The following is a 15,544-nucleotide window of genomic DNA, read 5'->3' on the forward strand; positions in this document are numbered from 1 at the left end:
AGCAGATATCAGGAAAATTAAAGTCACCCATGAGAATCAGGGCATGTGATCCAGTAGCTTCCGTGAGCTGCCGGAAGAAAGCCTCATCTACCTCATCCCCCTGGTCTGGTGGTCTATAGCAGACTCCCACCACTACATCACTCTTGTTGCACACACTTCTAAACTTAATCCAGAGACACTCAGGTTTTTCTGCAGTTTCGTACCGGAGCTCTGAGCAGTCATACTGCTCCCTTACATACAGTGCTACTCCCCCACCTTTTCTGCCCTGCCTGTCCTTCCTGAACAGTTTATAACCATCCATGACAGTACTCCAGTCATGTGAGTTATCCCACCAAGTCTCTGTTATTCCAATCACATCATAATTCCTTGACATCACCAGGACCTCCAGTTCTCCCTGCTTGTTTCCAAGGCTTTGTGCATTCGTATATAAGCACTTGAGATAACCTGCTGATCGCCCCTCATTCTCAGTATGAGGCAGGAGCCCTCCCCTCACAGACATTCCTGCCTGTGCTTCCTCCCGGTATCCCGCTTTCCCACTTACCTCAGGGCTTTGGTCTCCTTCCCCCGGTGAACCTAGTTTAAAGCCCTCCTCACTAGGTTAGCCAGCCTGCTCGCGAAGATGCTCTTCCCTCTCTTCGTTAAGTGGAGCCCGTCTCTGCCTAGCACTCCTTCTTGGAACACCATCCCATGGTCGAAGAATCCAAAGCCTTCTCTCCGACACCACCTGCGTAGCCATTCGTTGACTTCCACGATTCGACGCTCCCTACCTAGGCCTTTTCCTTCCACGGGGAGGATGGACGAGAACACCACTTGCACCTCCAACTCCTTTATCCTTCTTCCTAGAGCCACATAGTCCGCAGTGATCCGCTCAAGGTCATTCTTGGCAGTATCATTGGTGCCCACGTGGAGAAGCAGGAAGGGGTAGCGATCCGAGGGCTTGATGAGTCTCGGCAGTCTCTCCGTCACATCGCGAATCTTAGCCCCCGGCAAGCAGCAGACTTCTCGGTTTTCCCGGTCAGGGCGGCAGATAGATGACTCAGTCCCCCGGAGGAGCGAGTCCCCGACCACCACCACCCGCCTTCTCCTCTTGGGAGTGGTGGTCGTGGAACTCCCAACCTCAGGACAGCGCATCTCATGCCTTCCAACCAGCGGAGTCTCCTTCTGCTTTCTCGCCCCAGACATATCATCTGGTCCGCTCTCCGCAACGATACCTGTGGAGAGAACATGAAAGCGGTTAGTTACCTGTGTCTGTGTTACTGGAACCCGGACATTCCGCTTACCTCTTCTGGAGGTCACATGTTGCCAAGCTTCTTCACTGGCCTCTTGGCTCCTCTGAGCAACCTGCTCTGTATCTGTAGAGCTTTGTGCCCCTAGAAGCCTATCCTGAGTTTTGTCCAGAAAATCCTCAGTTTCCCGTATGCAACGCAGGGTCGTTATATGACTCACATCCAGCTTCTCATCCACTGTAACCTCTAGGTCCTTTTCTGCAGAACTGCTGCTTAGCCAGTCAGTCCCCAGCCTATAGTGGTACATGGGATTCTTCCGTCCTAAGTGCAGGACTCTGCACTTGTCCTTGTTGAACCTCATCAGATTTCTTTTGGCCCAATCCTCCAATTTGACAAGGTCACTCTGGACCCTATCCCTACCCTCCAGTGTATCTACCTCTCCCCGCATCTTAGTGTCATCTGCGAACTTGCTGAAGGTGCAATTCATCCCATCATCCAGATCATTAATAAAGATGTTGAACAAAACCGGTCCCAGGACTGAGCCCTGGGGCACTCTGCTTGAGACCTGCTGCCAACTAGACATTGAGCTGTTGATCACTATCCGTTGAGCCCTACAATCTAGCCAGCTTTCTGTCTACCTTATCATCCATTCATCCAGCCCGTACTACTTTAACTTGCTGGCAAGAATACTGTGGGAGACTGTATCAAAAGCTTTGCTAAAGTCAAGATACATCACATCCACCGCTTTCCCCATATCCACAGAGCCAGTTATCTCATCATAGAAGGCAACCAGAAGCGTGTCACTTTCTGGGTACCAAGAACACGTTAGCAGATCATCTAAGCAGGGACTTCTCCTCTCACTGCCGGTGGGTGCTCCACCTGGAGGTAGCCGGCACGACCCCCAGAGGTGTCTGAGGACTCCTGGATTTGAGTCTGAGGACTCCCCAGTGGATTTGATCGCCACCAGACAGAACTGCTCAGGTTCTGCTCCAGATGGGGTCTAAGCAAGGGCTCCCTCTCAGATGCCTTCCTCCTGCCGTAGGCAGGAAGCCTGATGTACGTTCCCTCCGATTCCGCTCACCAGCAACGTCCTAGTGAAAATCAGGACAGACAAGGTGCAGGTTATCATGCTCGCCCCGACATGGCCTCACCAGCACTGCTGCTGTCAAGACTGGCAGTGATCCCTCCATGGCCCCTGCCAAACTGACCAGATCCTGCTGTCACAGGATCATGGCCAACTCTTGCACCCCAGCATCACATCCCTCCTCCTCATGGCGTGGATGTGGAGTGGCTGAACCCTGAGGAACAGGCTTGTTCAGAGGGGGTCCAACAGATCCTCCCCAAGAGTAGAAAGCCTTCAACTAGACAGACCTACCTGGCAAAGTGGACGTGGTTCTCCCACTGAGTGGCCGAACGGGGCACCTCCCCTTCATATTCTTCAGTGCAGTCGATCTTGGACTACCTGCTTCATTTGAGGAAACAGGGCCTGGCGCACTCCTCTATCAGGGTGCATCTGGTGCATTTTGGCCTGTCATCGGCCCACTGGGGCAGACGGTGGTCTCCCATGACATGACAGTCAGATTCCTCAGCGGTCTTTTTCCACAAGTTCGGTCCCTGGTCACTCAGTGGGATCTCAACTTGGTTCTGTCCAGGCTCACGGGCCCACCCTTTGATCCTTTGGCCTGGTGCTCCCTGCTCTCACCTATCATGGAAGGTAGCTTTCCTGGTGGCAGGGACGTCAGCGAGTCTCTGAGCTGTGAGCCCTGACCTCAGAACCACCATACACGGTCTTCTATAAGGAGAGAGTCCAGCTTCAGCTCCACCTGGCCTTCCTTCCCCAGATGGTGTCTGCTTTCCACATGAGCCAGGATATCTTCCTTCCACTCTTCCGCCCCAAGCCCCACAAGACCAGTGAAGAGACGTAAGAAGGACCCTGGCTTTCTACCTAGATTGGACAAAGCCTTTCCGTAAGTCGACTCAGCTTTTCATCTCTACAGCTGATCGGATGAAGGGCCCCTGGTGTCCACACAGAGGATTTCTAACAGGGATCACCTCTTGCATTCGGACCTGCTACGAGTTGGCAGGAGTCCCTCTGCCACCGATCATCAGAGCCCACTCGACCAGAGCGCAGGCATCTTCAGCGGCCTTCCTGGCACACTTCCCGATCTAGGACATCTGTCGAGCCGCGACGTAGTCCTCTGTGCACACGTTCATGGCCCACTATGCCATCCCTCAGCAGGCCAGGGACGATGCTGGGTTCAGCAGAGCTGTGTTGCAATCTACACATCCGTGAACCCCTACGCACCTCTGAGGGGTCCTGCTTGGGAGTCACCGAAGTTGAATGGACATGAGCAAGCTCTCACCTTCTCCGTCACTGGTGTTCTTCGAGCGCATGTCCATTCCACCACCCGCCCTCCTTCCCCACTGTCGGGGGTTCCGGCAAGAAGGAACTGAGGGTGGGGGGAGCTGGCGGCGCCTAGCTACCGTGGCATGTGCGCTGCTCCAGGGGGGCGCCGGAGCCGGTCCCCTGTGGACACCGCTGAGGGAAACCTCCCGGCACGGTGCACGTGGCATGCGCACACCGCGTTGGATGGGCACGCGCAGCACACCTCGAAGAACAGCAGTTACGGGGAAGGCGGCCTGCGTTTCCCCTCTCGGCTGCGCGTCTGTAGGGCTGGTGCCAATAAAGTAAGAGGACGAGGCAGCCCCCAGTTAGAGAGACCGGGCACGAGAGGCGAGAGGTGGCATCAGCTTTGCCCTGCGTGCGGGAACAGCCCAGCTTGCTGGGGGTGCAGCGTGGTCTCGGGGTCTGAGCGGGGAGCCCGACACCTGGGTTTTAAGCTGCAGGGTGAACTTGGGCAAGTCACTTCCCCTCTCTTTGCCCTCCCGTGGCAGGGCCTGTCCCCTGCTCTGCAGCACCCGGCACAACGAGGCTTCAGGCCTGGCTGGGGCCTTTCGAGGCTCCCGTAACCCGGATAACAAATGAGCGTGAGGCCCAGAGCTGGGCCTGCCAGCGCTCGACTCCCCACTCTGCAGCAGACATACTGTCACTGCCCATCTCTGGGCCTCAGCTTACCCATCTCTGAAATGGGGCTCATGAGACCGACCCCTGAGCCAGGGCAGGTCTCAGACTGGGCCTTATTTGATCTAGTTCCTTGGGACTCTCGGGTGGCTGGCGCTAGAGAAGGTGATTTATTTCTAGGAGTAAGCTGCTAATGTGGGGCTCGCCTCCAGCCCCGGTTGTGTGTCCATTCAGCAGTGCTCAGAGGCTCCACACCCTGCGTCTGCTGCCATCCTCCCACCTGCCATGTGCTGCCCCTCCGGCTCACCCCAGCTGGGGGATGAGGCTCCTCTGGGACCCTGGGCAGGAGGGATGGAGGCCGGCCCAGAGGAGTCTCACTGTGGGTGTGGGATGCTTCTCCCTTGGCCCTTCAGCTCACCCGTCTCATCCTGTGGTGAGCCGAGGGAAGGGTGCGGCGTGTGCTGGGGCTGGAGGGAGAGTGGAGAGCAGGGTGGCGGGGCAGCAGGGAGGATCAATGAATCTTTGGAGTGGGGGAGGGGAGGCAGAAGCTCCTAGGGCCTGAACCCACCAGTCTCCCCCCATTTGTTCGGAGGCAGCCCCGGCTTGCAACTCCCCTGCTGGCGGATAGAGGGTCTGACGGTCGGCGCTGAGCCCGGCAGCTCCCTGGGCTGCAGCTGGAGCTGTGGACACTCAGCACCTCTGGAAATGAGCCCAGAACAGTCCAGGCCTGGAGTCCGTGCTGCTTCGTGGAGCTGCTGCTCCTTCCCTGGCGCCCCTCCTGACTGTGTCCGGCTGAGTCTCCATGGGCAGCCCAGGCTGCAGGGATCAGGCCCTGGGGCGTCAGCGCATCTAGACACAATGCAGTGACATGCGGGGAGGGCCCAGCTTGCCCCTCTGTCCAGTGGGGCCAGTCCCGAGGGTGTGGGAGGTGTTGCTTATTTCCACCTGCGCAGCTCCGCTCACAAAGGCAGGGTTGGAACCCGCAGTCTCCTGGTGCCCCCCGAGGCTGAGGCGGGATCACACAGAGCAGTGGGGAAAGCAGCTGCAGAGCTGGAGTGGCGGACTGCAGGGTGCTTTAGCAGACAGGGTGGCCGCTGGAGGGAAAGGCACACTAGCCTCACGTACAGGGCCGTTGCAGTTCTCCTAAAGCTAGCTCGCTGTCTGGGCCGTTGCCAGCTGATTGGAGAAATTCTATCTAAACCAGGGCCCTCAACCTAGGGGCACAACCCTGGGGGCCACAAACAGGTGCCAGGTGGTCACAACCATCCTGCCCTTCCCAGATTGCTATTGGGACCGGGATTACCTTTGTGTTCTGTGTTGTACAGCGCCTAGCGCCACGGGTCCTGCTTCAGCAGCAGGCTCCTAGGCACTGTGGGCATATAAGTCCATGGGAGGCGCTCCTGGGCGCAGGGTGAGATGCGCTGACCAGAGCGTATTGACAGCCACTCTCTGTTCCTGTTTCCAGAGGACGTCGGATGGGTTCGATTCTGTCCCGCTGAAGACCTCGTCGGGCAGCACAGACATGGACCTCTAGGGGAGCCTCAGCCCCCCTGCCTTTGCTGCAGGATACCTCGCCGCTACCCCTGGTGAACCCTGCGCCCTGACACCTCCTTGTGGCCTTATCAGATACACTTTTCACTTGAGCTGTTGTTGCTTTTTTAAACAAACAAACTCTGAAGTTAACATTCCCTCCAAAAGAAATCGCCAAATACAGATGTGTTTTTAAACGACACATTTGCCTGTTTCCTGTGTCCAGACAGGCTGACCCACATCTCTGGGTTTCCTCGTAGTCCATGTCTCGCCAAATGACTGTGTCCAAACTCAGTCACAGTGGTTTGTGCTTTCCCTTTTCTAAGACCCCTGAAATCAACCAGGTTCCCCTCTGCATCCAAGCCTGGGAGCCAGCCTGTTAGCCACAGCCTGCTTAGGGCCTCGCCCGCTCGCACCGTGGGCCTGCAGCAGAGGCCAGGGGACTAATGCAGAGGTCTGATTTGCACAAGACCCTGCCAGCAGCAACATTAACCCGCTGGAGACAGGAGTTCTCTCTACACCACACAGGCAGTGCCCAGAGAGCGCTGATTTGATGGGTCCCTTTGGCAGGGAAGCAAGGGGCTTGGAAAGAACAAGAAAGCAGGTTGCTTTCTTTTCCTTTTCAAACTCTGGGCCCTCTGATCACAGCTTCCCATAGAGAAAGGCCCACTCTGAAGTCAGGGTCCAAACACCTCAAAGTTTGGCCATGTTCAGACACAGGGTTTCAGTTCAGCCAAGTCTCGCTATCAGAAAAGAGACAGGGCCGGGCTGTTGTAAGCAGCAAAGGGATCTTTATCGAGGCTGCAGGACACAGGCAGAACGCGTGGTTCCCTCTGGCTCTCTAGAGAACGCGTGGTTCCCTCTGGCTCTCTAGAGAACGCGTGGTTCCCTCTGGCTCTCTAGAGAACGCGTGGTTCTCTCTGGCTCTCTAGAGAACGTGTGGTTCCCTCTGGCTCTCTAGACAACGCATGGTTCCCTCTGGCTCTCTAGACAACGCGTGGTTCTCTCTGGCTCTCTAGAGAACGCGTGGTTCCCTCTGGCTCTCTAGACAACGCGTGGTTCCCTCTGGCTCTCTAGACAACGCGTGGTTCTCTCTGGCTCTCTAGAGAACGCGTGGTTCCCTCTGGCTCTCTAGACAACGCGTGGTTCCCTCTGGCTCTCTAGACAACGCGTGGTTCTCTCTGCTGCCCAGTGTCATCACGCAGGGTTGCCAGAAGTCTTGGCATTGCCTCAGCTGTGATGGAGGGGGCTGCTGAGTGCGTTGCACAGTCTGCAATGGGGCCCGAAATCGAGAGCTGGGGCCGAGTGTCTGTACTGACAAATCTTGCCTGTTTCTGAGGAAGGCACGGAGCGTTCCTGAGTCTTTGCGTGGTTATTGATGATTATCCGTTTCCAGTTAGTTCTGCTTTAAGAGCTGGGGATTGTAGGGCTCTAGGCCCAGAATCAGGCCCAACAGAGTCAAGGTTGTCGAGTTCACTGCCTGGTTGGGAGCCCCGGGGTAAAGAAGGAAGACACTCACACTGCGGGCAGAGCAAAGCTTTAGCCACTTTCATCAGCACAACGAATCAAGGCACGTGCTCCAAACCCCACAAAGACAGAGCAGTAATGCTGAGTTAGGGCTAGCTGCACCATCCCATGTACTCACATACTCAGCCCTCCTTGGAGATCTGGTGGTAAGAGACAAGCTCCAGCCCTGTCCCTGGCATGCCAAACAAGTCTGACGGTCCAGACCAATCCACTCAGCCAGCCAACAGCGACCTTTCTTACAGGGGTTGAGCAGTGAGCGCCCCCGGCACATTGGAAAGTTGGCGCCTGTAGCTCCAGCCCTCCCGGAGTCAGTGCCTAGACAGAGACAGGGAGCCGCAGATTAACTTCTGAAGAGCCGCATGTGGCTCCAGAGCCCCAGCTTGGCCACCCCTGATTTAGTACCTGTGCTACTTCTGAGGGCATTCTGCACCAAAAATATAAAAATTCTGCGCACAATATTTTAAAGTTCTGCAGAATTCTGCACATTTTATTTGTCAAATAAATGTAGAGGTTCCAGCATGGCACTGGGCAGCACAGGCCACAGGCCGCACAGAGGTGGGAGATCACTGTGTAGCTCCCCCTCCCCCTGGGACATGAACTCAGTGGTGAGGCCGCACCGAACCCTGACACAGTTCAAGGACCAGGCCTTCCCCAGAAACACTCCAGGGCCCTGCCCCTCCATGCCAGGTGCACCAGCTGTGGGCAGGCAGGCTCAGCAAGGCAGGATCCAAGTGTGGAGGGTCTTAGCTGGGAGGGGGGATCCAGGTGTGGGATGAGAGAGTTTTGTGTGGGATAATCTGGGTGTAGGCAGCTCAGTGGGGGATCTGGCTGCAGAGGGGATCTGAATGCACAGAGGCTTGTTGGGGTGGGGCGTTCTGAGTGCAACAGTAAGGGGTCTCTGCATGGGGGGTGAAGGTGGTTGAGACTCAGTGCGGGGGGTCTGGGTATATGGGGGGGGATAAAGCTCAGCAGGAGGTCTGGGTGTGGGGGGCTCAGTGAAGGGTCCAGATGCTGGGGGATTGGGGCGGGGATCCAGGTGCGGCTGGTTGGGGCTTGGTGGGGTGGGGATCCTGGTGAGGGTGGTTCATTGGGGTGGTTCAGGTGCAGGGGGATGGGGCTCATCAGGTGGGGTTCTGAGTGTTGGGGTTGGGCTCGGCAGGAGGGTCTGGGTATGAGGGGATCTGGATGCATGGGGGTTGGGCAGATTGGGGTGCAGCTCCCTGTACAGGGATCCCTCCCCATGCAGCTAATGAGTGATGGGTGCAGGAAGCGGTCGGAAGGGAGTTTGCAGAGTTTCCTACAGCCGGGGGAAATCTGGGGGTGATTTGACCTAGCCCCAGATGCCGTGCAGGGGAAGAGGAAGTCCCGTCCTCCCCAGCCCAGCCGCGACTAGCAGCTGAGCCCAACGCAGGGTAGGAGCCATCAACTGGGACTTCCCCAGTCTGCCTCCTGCCCCACAGTGATTTACCTCTCTGCCGGCTGCCCTAGGCACCTGAAACATACTCCTGGGGAGAGCCACATGACCACTCTTGTGGCTTCCCTTTGCTTCCCCATCAGAAAGTCATTTTTCTGTGGGGAAGCAAAGAAATCTGCAGGAGACATAAATTCTGTGCATGCGCAGTGGTGCACAATTTCCCCAGGAGTAACGGATGTGCTGCAAAGCATAGCTGTTGTCCAGCCCTAGAGTTCAACAACAGAGCCATGGCTGCCCTGACCTGGCCCTCGGAGACTACATAGACTCGGAGACTCCAAGCCACTAGCGATGAGGTGGGGCACTGCATGCTGAAACCTGTAGTCTCTGTAGGCCACACCTTCCTATTCAAGAGAAAAGGGGGTGCATTCAGCTCCCTTTAATGCCAGCCAGGGGCTCGATTCCCCAGTGCACTACTCTGCTCGGTGATCTCAGAGGTGACTCTGGTCTCAGGCCGGCCTGGATTGCAGTGGAGTTACACTGATGTAAAACCGCAGCAGTAACTCAAGCCCTGAGCGTGGAACATGAGCTGCCAGTAAGTTGGCAGCACAGGCTCTACGTGGGTAAAGGAGCAGCAGTAACGTTAGTCAGTGTGCGGATGACTAAACCTGCGTGCCCGTGGGCTGTCCATCAGGCCAAGCGCAGCACCACCCAGCTGCTGGTCAATGCGTTCTTGAAGCGGGCCCAGAATTCTCACTAGCACCAGCTGCTGCCTTCAGGTTCTCCGTGGAGGTCGTTGCCATTGATGCAGGGTGTCCTGGCTCAGTTTGCAGAGCGCCTGGCACAATGGCCTCCCAATGCATCCCCTGAGCACTACGGTTAATAATCTCTCATCACACGCTGGGCTCATAGTCGGACCAGGTCCTGCATGGGTCTGAGCACTTGTGTTCTTGAAACTCACAAACAGTCACAGCTGACAAGCTTATGCTGCTTTCAGGGCATTGGTGATGCCGGCATATTTAACTTTCCAATCAGCTGTGTGGATTCGTCTTTCAGGTTAGAATCGTTTCAGTTTGAAGCGATTACCTGGGAGGAGAATAAAGAGTCTGATTCTCCTTTCACGCTCTGCCAGTTTAACTCCATTGATCCTACTCCCCGATTGTGGGTGGTGCAGGTGAGCTAGGAGTCGGCCCGGAATGAGCACAGGGCAGTTTATACCACGTGCAGTTCAGAACAGGTCTCTTCTGCCAGACCACAAAACCGGGGATGTGTTTAAACAAGAATCCCTGTCCTAGAAACAGACTTCAGAACAAGGTGACTTGTTCATGCTGCTTTCTGCACACGCTGTCTCTGAGGGGGAGGGAGGCAGGCAGCAGTAATTGCCCCTTTAGTCAGTTCTACCACTGGGCACAAGACCAGGTGACCTACTCTGTATATTCCTTTGAAGTCAGAGAGCCCTGCGCCAGCCTTGCTTTGTGCAGGTACGGACACATCATCTTTCCTTGCCAACTATTGCCAAAGTAACGCTGTTCCTCGTTAACTGTGTCATCATCTTCCCAATTCTCCCTCTGACCTATGGGGAGAGAAAAGGGGCTGGTTGCCTCCCGTGGAACAATCACAACTCACACAAGTAGCTCAGGGGTGTGCTGTACAGCCATGAGAGTGAGGCCCCCCTTTGGTTGTCCAACCACGTAGTCCCCCTGATTAGCATGCCCCACAGCTGTGGTGACTGGGGCTGGGAGCCCCAGAACAGTCCTGAGTGCAGCCTTAGCCCAAGGTCCAGAAGGGCAGGGCCATTTTTCTATCATGTTCTGATTAGATTATGAAGGGAAACGGTTCCAAGTAAGCACTTGGCCACGTGGAGCGTGACATGAGTACAGTTCTCTCACTTTTATTCAGGGGTGGTACTGGTGTGATGAGACCAGTCACACTGCCCTTGTAGGCAAGCCTTAAGTATCACGTGTTCAAGGGGCCCTGTCAACTCTTAAGCCCAATGCTTTTATAAAAGAGAGTTAAAAGTGGTTCCGTGCTCTAAAACCCTGCAACTGCATGGCCCTGCCAATGGGTGCGGTTTTACAGTCAACTTTTCACAGGCTTTTTAAGGCCTGACTCTCCCCTTTTGCTGGGTGAGAAACCCACACAAACAGCCTGGGACACTGAGCTAAGCCCTGCGTCTGCAAACGTTGAAGCGCGTGTGTAACGCTAGGCCCGGGAGTGGTCCCATTGAAGGCTGTGGGACTGCTCAAGTGAGCCATGCTCATTTGGAGGCTTGTGCTCTCGCTCCCGGACTATACAGGGAAAAGAGCAGAACTGACTAGACCCAAGGTGCTGTCTAAGGAGGGCTGGAAAACACCAAGACCCTCTTGCCTGCAGCCTTCCCAGTTAGTGATCTCACATGGAACTTGGCAGGGGATCTTTTATAAGTCAGCCATGTCCCTTTAACTCTCTTACACGACCTAGTATTGCCAACCCCAGCAGTTCAAAATCATGAGATTGGCTTTAAAATCATGAGATTATGTAAAAATAAGAGATTTGATCCAGGGGCACCAGAATAGAGGGGCCAAGGGCATTGCCTTCCCACTTTTCACTACGGGCCTGGCCCCCTTCCCCTCGTCTCCCCCCACCCCACAACCATTCCTCCCTGGGGCCCTGCCCCTTGGCCAGGCCGGACGCTGGAGCCTGGCCCAGCAAAGAGCATCCATGGATCCCAGGCAGCTGTGGGAGCCGCAGACCCTCCAGCTGCCCGGGGAGGGAGGGCCTGACAGCAGCCCCCGGCCTGTGTCTCCACCCCCAGGCTCCCCGCCCAGGGCAGATGGAGGGTCTGCAGCTCTCCACAGCTGCCCAGGTGGCTCTTCCCATGGCCAGGCTGTGGCTCTTCGACCCTGAGCCCCTGCCCTCAGGCCAGGTCGGAAGCCGGAGCTGGGTTGGGGTAAGAGCCGTGTGGACAGCTGTGGGGACCCACAGACCCTCCCCCTGCCCTGAGGGGGAGCCTGGGGGAGCGAGATGGGTCAGGGGGCTGCTCTCAGGCCCCACACCTGGCTCCAGCTTCCAGCTTGGCTGGGGGGGGGCGGAGCCTCAGGAGGAAGAGGCAGGGCAGGGGCGGAGCCATGGAGGGGGCAAGGGCTTGGGGCCTCTCCCACGTCGCCCCTGATTTGAGGTTTCTTTTATTTGCCTTCTGTTTTTTTGAGCCTTTAGGGTGCAGTGGGGTCACGTTTTGAAGCTTTCTCTACAGCCACGAGGGCCAGCAACATACTTTTAATTATCATGAGACTCATGAAAAAATCCTGAGAGTTGGCAACACTGAGACCTCCCTCCTGTGCAGGCTGGATTGTAAATTAATCAATTGTGTCTTAATATCCAAAGAGACGTTTATATGCCACCCAGCCCCTTGTGCCGGGGGGAAGCGGCCTGCCTGGAACAGCTGCATGGGACAGTCCAGGAGGCCGTGCCTTCCCATTCCTAGCTCTGTTAAGATCTCTCCTTCATGCCCAGAGGCCCGCTCTTTGCTTACTGGTTAGGCATCTAGGTAGCTTGGCTCCATCATCTGAGGAAAGTGCCAAGCCTTGATTTCCCTGCAACAGACCGTTCACACTGGGGGTACAGCAATGCCACCCTCTTGAGGAGTTACTCCTGACTCACACCCCGTAGAGAACAGATCAGAATCTGACCCTTTACCTGCTAACAGCACCATTAGTTTGGGATTTTAAAATGGGATCTACTTGAGCTCTTTCTTTTTACACTGTTTAGTTTGTGGCTACAGTGTGAAAGAAAATTCCTTTTTGTAAAGAAATCATGTAGTATTTGTAATACATCACCAGTGTGCAAACTGTGCAGAGTGGTAACTCCTCAAGGTGTCTTTGAGTGGGGCGTAGAATTAAAGCATTATTTGGGGACTAGTTGACACATTTCTTGTACCAGTGACAGCTTCTTTTGTGACTCTACATTACCAATGAGATTTGATACCTTATTACACCAGTGACCTCGTCCAGCATCTGTCAGCATGGTGCAGCCAAGGAGCGTGTCACCTTTGTGTGTTACCACAGTGGGGCAGGGTCCCCGTGGCGCAGACTGACGGGAACCGGGCAGCTCCGGGGAAGGGTCCCCATGGCGCAGACTGATGGGAACCGGGCAGCGCCAAGGAAGGGTCCCCGTGGCACAGACTGACGGGAACCGGGCAGCTCCGGGGAAGGGTCCCCATGGCGCAGACTGACGGGAACCGGGCAGCGCCGGGGAAGGGTCCCCGGGGCGCAGACTGACGGGAACCGGGCAGCGCCGGGGAAGGGTCCCCGGGGCGCAGACTCACGGGAACCGGGCAGCGCCGGGGAAGGGTCCACATGTCGCTTTGGGGTTAAATAAAAATGTCCATTTGTGACTGTTGTAGCTGACAGTCATGGTTGCGAGGGCAAACGGGGCAATCCAGGACACGCTGGCAACTGCTGCAGACCAGGCTCTGGAGGAAGGTAGCTGGTCTGGCCAGCCCACTCCGAGCAAGGCTGTAGCCAGGACCTGGCTGGTGTGTGCAGTTTTCGACAAGAACGCCCAGTCGAAAAGGGACCCTTATGGCTCTGGTCAGCACTACTGACCAGGCCATTAAATGACTGGCCGGCGGGTGGAGCAGGACTAAGGCAGGCTCCCTGCCTGCCCTGGCTCTGCGCAGTTCCTGGAAGCAGTGGCATGTCCCCCCCTCCATCTCCTACACATAGGAGCAGCCAGGGGTCTCCAGGCGCTGCCCCCACCCCAAGTACCAGCTCTGCAGCTCCAATTGGCCAGGAACCACCACATAGGGAACACATGCTGCTGCTTCTGGGAGCTGCCAGAGGTACATTCTGCCAGGAGCCTGCACCCCAGACCCCCTCCCGCACCCCAACCCTAGCCCTGATCCCCTTTCCACCCTTCAAACCCCTCGGTCCCAGCTCAGAGCACCCTCCTATGCCCCAAACCCCTCACCCCCAGCCCCACCCCAGAGCCTGCACCCCCAGCCGGAGCCCTCACCCCACCCCTGTGCCCCAACCGCCTGCCCCAGCCCTGAGCACCCTCCTACAGCCCAAACCCCTCATGCCCAGCACCACCCCAGAGCCTACACCCCCAAAGCTGGAGCCCTCACACCCCCCAGTGCCCCAACCCCCAGTGCCAGCCCAGCGGCCCCTCCCGACCTCCAAACCCCTTGGTCGCAACCTGGAGCACCCTCCTGCACCCCAAACACCTCATGCCCGGCCCCACTCCAGAGCCCACACCCCCAGCCAGAGCCCTCAACCCCTCATAGAATCATAGCATCATAGAAGATTAGGGTTGGACGAGACCTCAGGAGGCCATCTGTTCCAAGACCCAGGGGTTTGGGTCTTTGATGATTTTGTAACCAATTGGTTAGGATATTATTCTCAAGCCTCCCCAGGAAAGGGGGTGTAAGGGCTTGGGGGGATTGCTGGGGGAAGAGGAACTCCAAGTGGTCCTTTTCCCTGAGTCTTTGTTAAATCACTTGGAGGTGGCAGCATATCTCAGGCCAAGGACAAATAGAGATTTGTGCCTTGGGGAAGTTTTTAACCTAAGCTGGTAGAAATAAGCTTAGGGGGTCTTTCATGCGGGTCCCCACGCCTGTACCCTAGAGTTCAGGGTGGGGAGGGAACCCTGACAGATGGAGATTCCACCACCTCCCTAGGTAACTCATTTCAGTGCTTCACCACCCTCCTAGTGAAATAGTGTTTCCTAATATCCAACCTAGACTTCCCCCACTGCAACCTGAAACCATTACTCCTTGTTCTGTCATCTGCCACCACTGAGAACAGCCGAGCTCCATTCTCTTTGGAATCCCCTTTCAGGTAGTTGAAGGCTGCTATCAAATCCCCCCTCAATCTTCTCTTCTGCAGACTGAATAACCCCAGTTCCCCCTGTGATGTTACTGACATAATCTGGGACCATATGGATCATCATTGCAACCAAGGTCCTGTAGTGGCACCAAATCTTATAAAAGGGGGTCAAATGAGGTGTCTAAGACAAGGTTATGGTTTGCTGATTATGATTATGCTGTCTATATGTGGGTATCATTTTTGTACAGAGAATAGTGGCTCTGTACTGTCTGTATTTCAAACTTATGCTCTGCTTCTGGGTGACATCCCAGAGAAGTTGGTGTCAGCTCTGCCTAGCCTGCTTGATGGCCCATGAAGGACCATCAGCTATACAATGACCCATTGAGAGAAGGCAGACACACCTTGGGACTCAGCCAGGCATGCAGGGACCTGCCTGTGGACAGAACTCTGAGGTGTTTCCAGGACATGTGATGGACAGCTTGTCTTTGGGACACAGAAAGAAAGACCACATGGCAAGAGACTATAAAAAGTTGCTGCAGGTCCTCCATCTGGTCTTCAACCCTGCTTCATAGCTCTTGGAGGGACTTTGCTACACTGAAGCTCTGAACAAAGGACTGAAAGACCCCTCCCAGCTGTGGATGTTCTCCAGAGACTTGATTTAAACCTGCAGTTTATTCCATCACTGCTACAAGCCTGAACCAAGAACTTTGCCATGAATGTATGTAACTGACTCCATTTAACCAGTTCTCGCTCTCATCTCTATCTTTTTCCTGTTATGAATAAACCTTTAGATTTTAGATTCTAAAGGATTGGCAACAGCATGATTTGTGGGTAAGATCTGACTTGTATTTTGACCTGGGTCTGGGGCTTGGTCCTTTGGGATCGAGGGAACCTTTGTTCTTTTACTGGGGTATTGGTTTTCATAACCATTGGTCCTCGTAAGGAGTGGCACTGGTGGTGATCCTGGGGTGTCTAAGGGAATTGCTTGTGTGACTTGTGGTTAACCAGTGGGTTAAAACCGAAG

At 55.6% G+C, this 15,544-nt stretch overlaps 1 protein-coding gene across 3 annotated transcripts in view; it reads left to right on the forward strand.

Moving 5' to 3' along the window:
• The window catches only part of ELAPOR1 (endosome-lysosome associated apoptosis and autophagy regulator 1), a 108,604-nt gene extending 102,626 nt beyond the window's left edge, over positions 1–5,978 (forward strand). For all 3 annotated transcript variants that reach the window (XM_048826627.2, XM_048826626.2, XM_048826625.2), the window contains exon 22: positions 5,714–5,978. In XM_048826627.2, the coding sequence (XP_048682584.1) occupies positions 5,714–5,782 (69 nt within the window). In that variant the 3' untranslated portion in view covers positions 5,783–5,978. The remainder of the gene's footprint in view (positions 1–5,713) is intronic.
• The last annotated feature ends 9,566 nt before the right edge of the window (positions 5,979–15,544 follow it).

Source organism: Caretta caretta, chromosome 21 (assembly GCF_965140235.1).
Source record: "Caretta caretta isolate rCarCar2 chromosome 21, rCarCar1.hap1, whole genome shotgun sequence".
Classification (NCBI taxonomy): Eukaryota; Metazoa; Chordata; order Testudines; family Cheloniidae; genus Caretta; species Caretta caretta.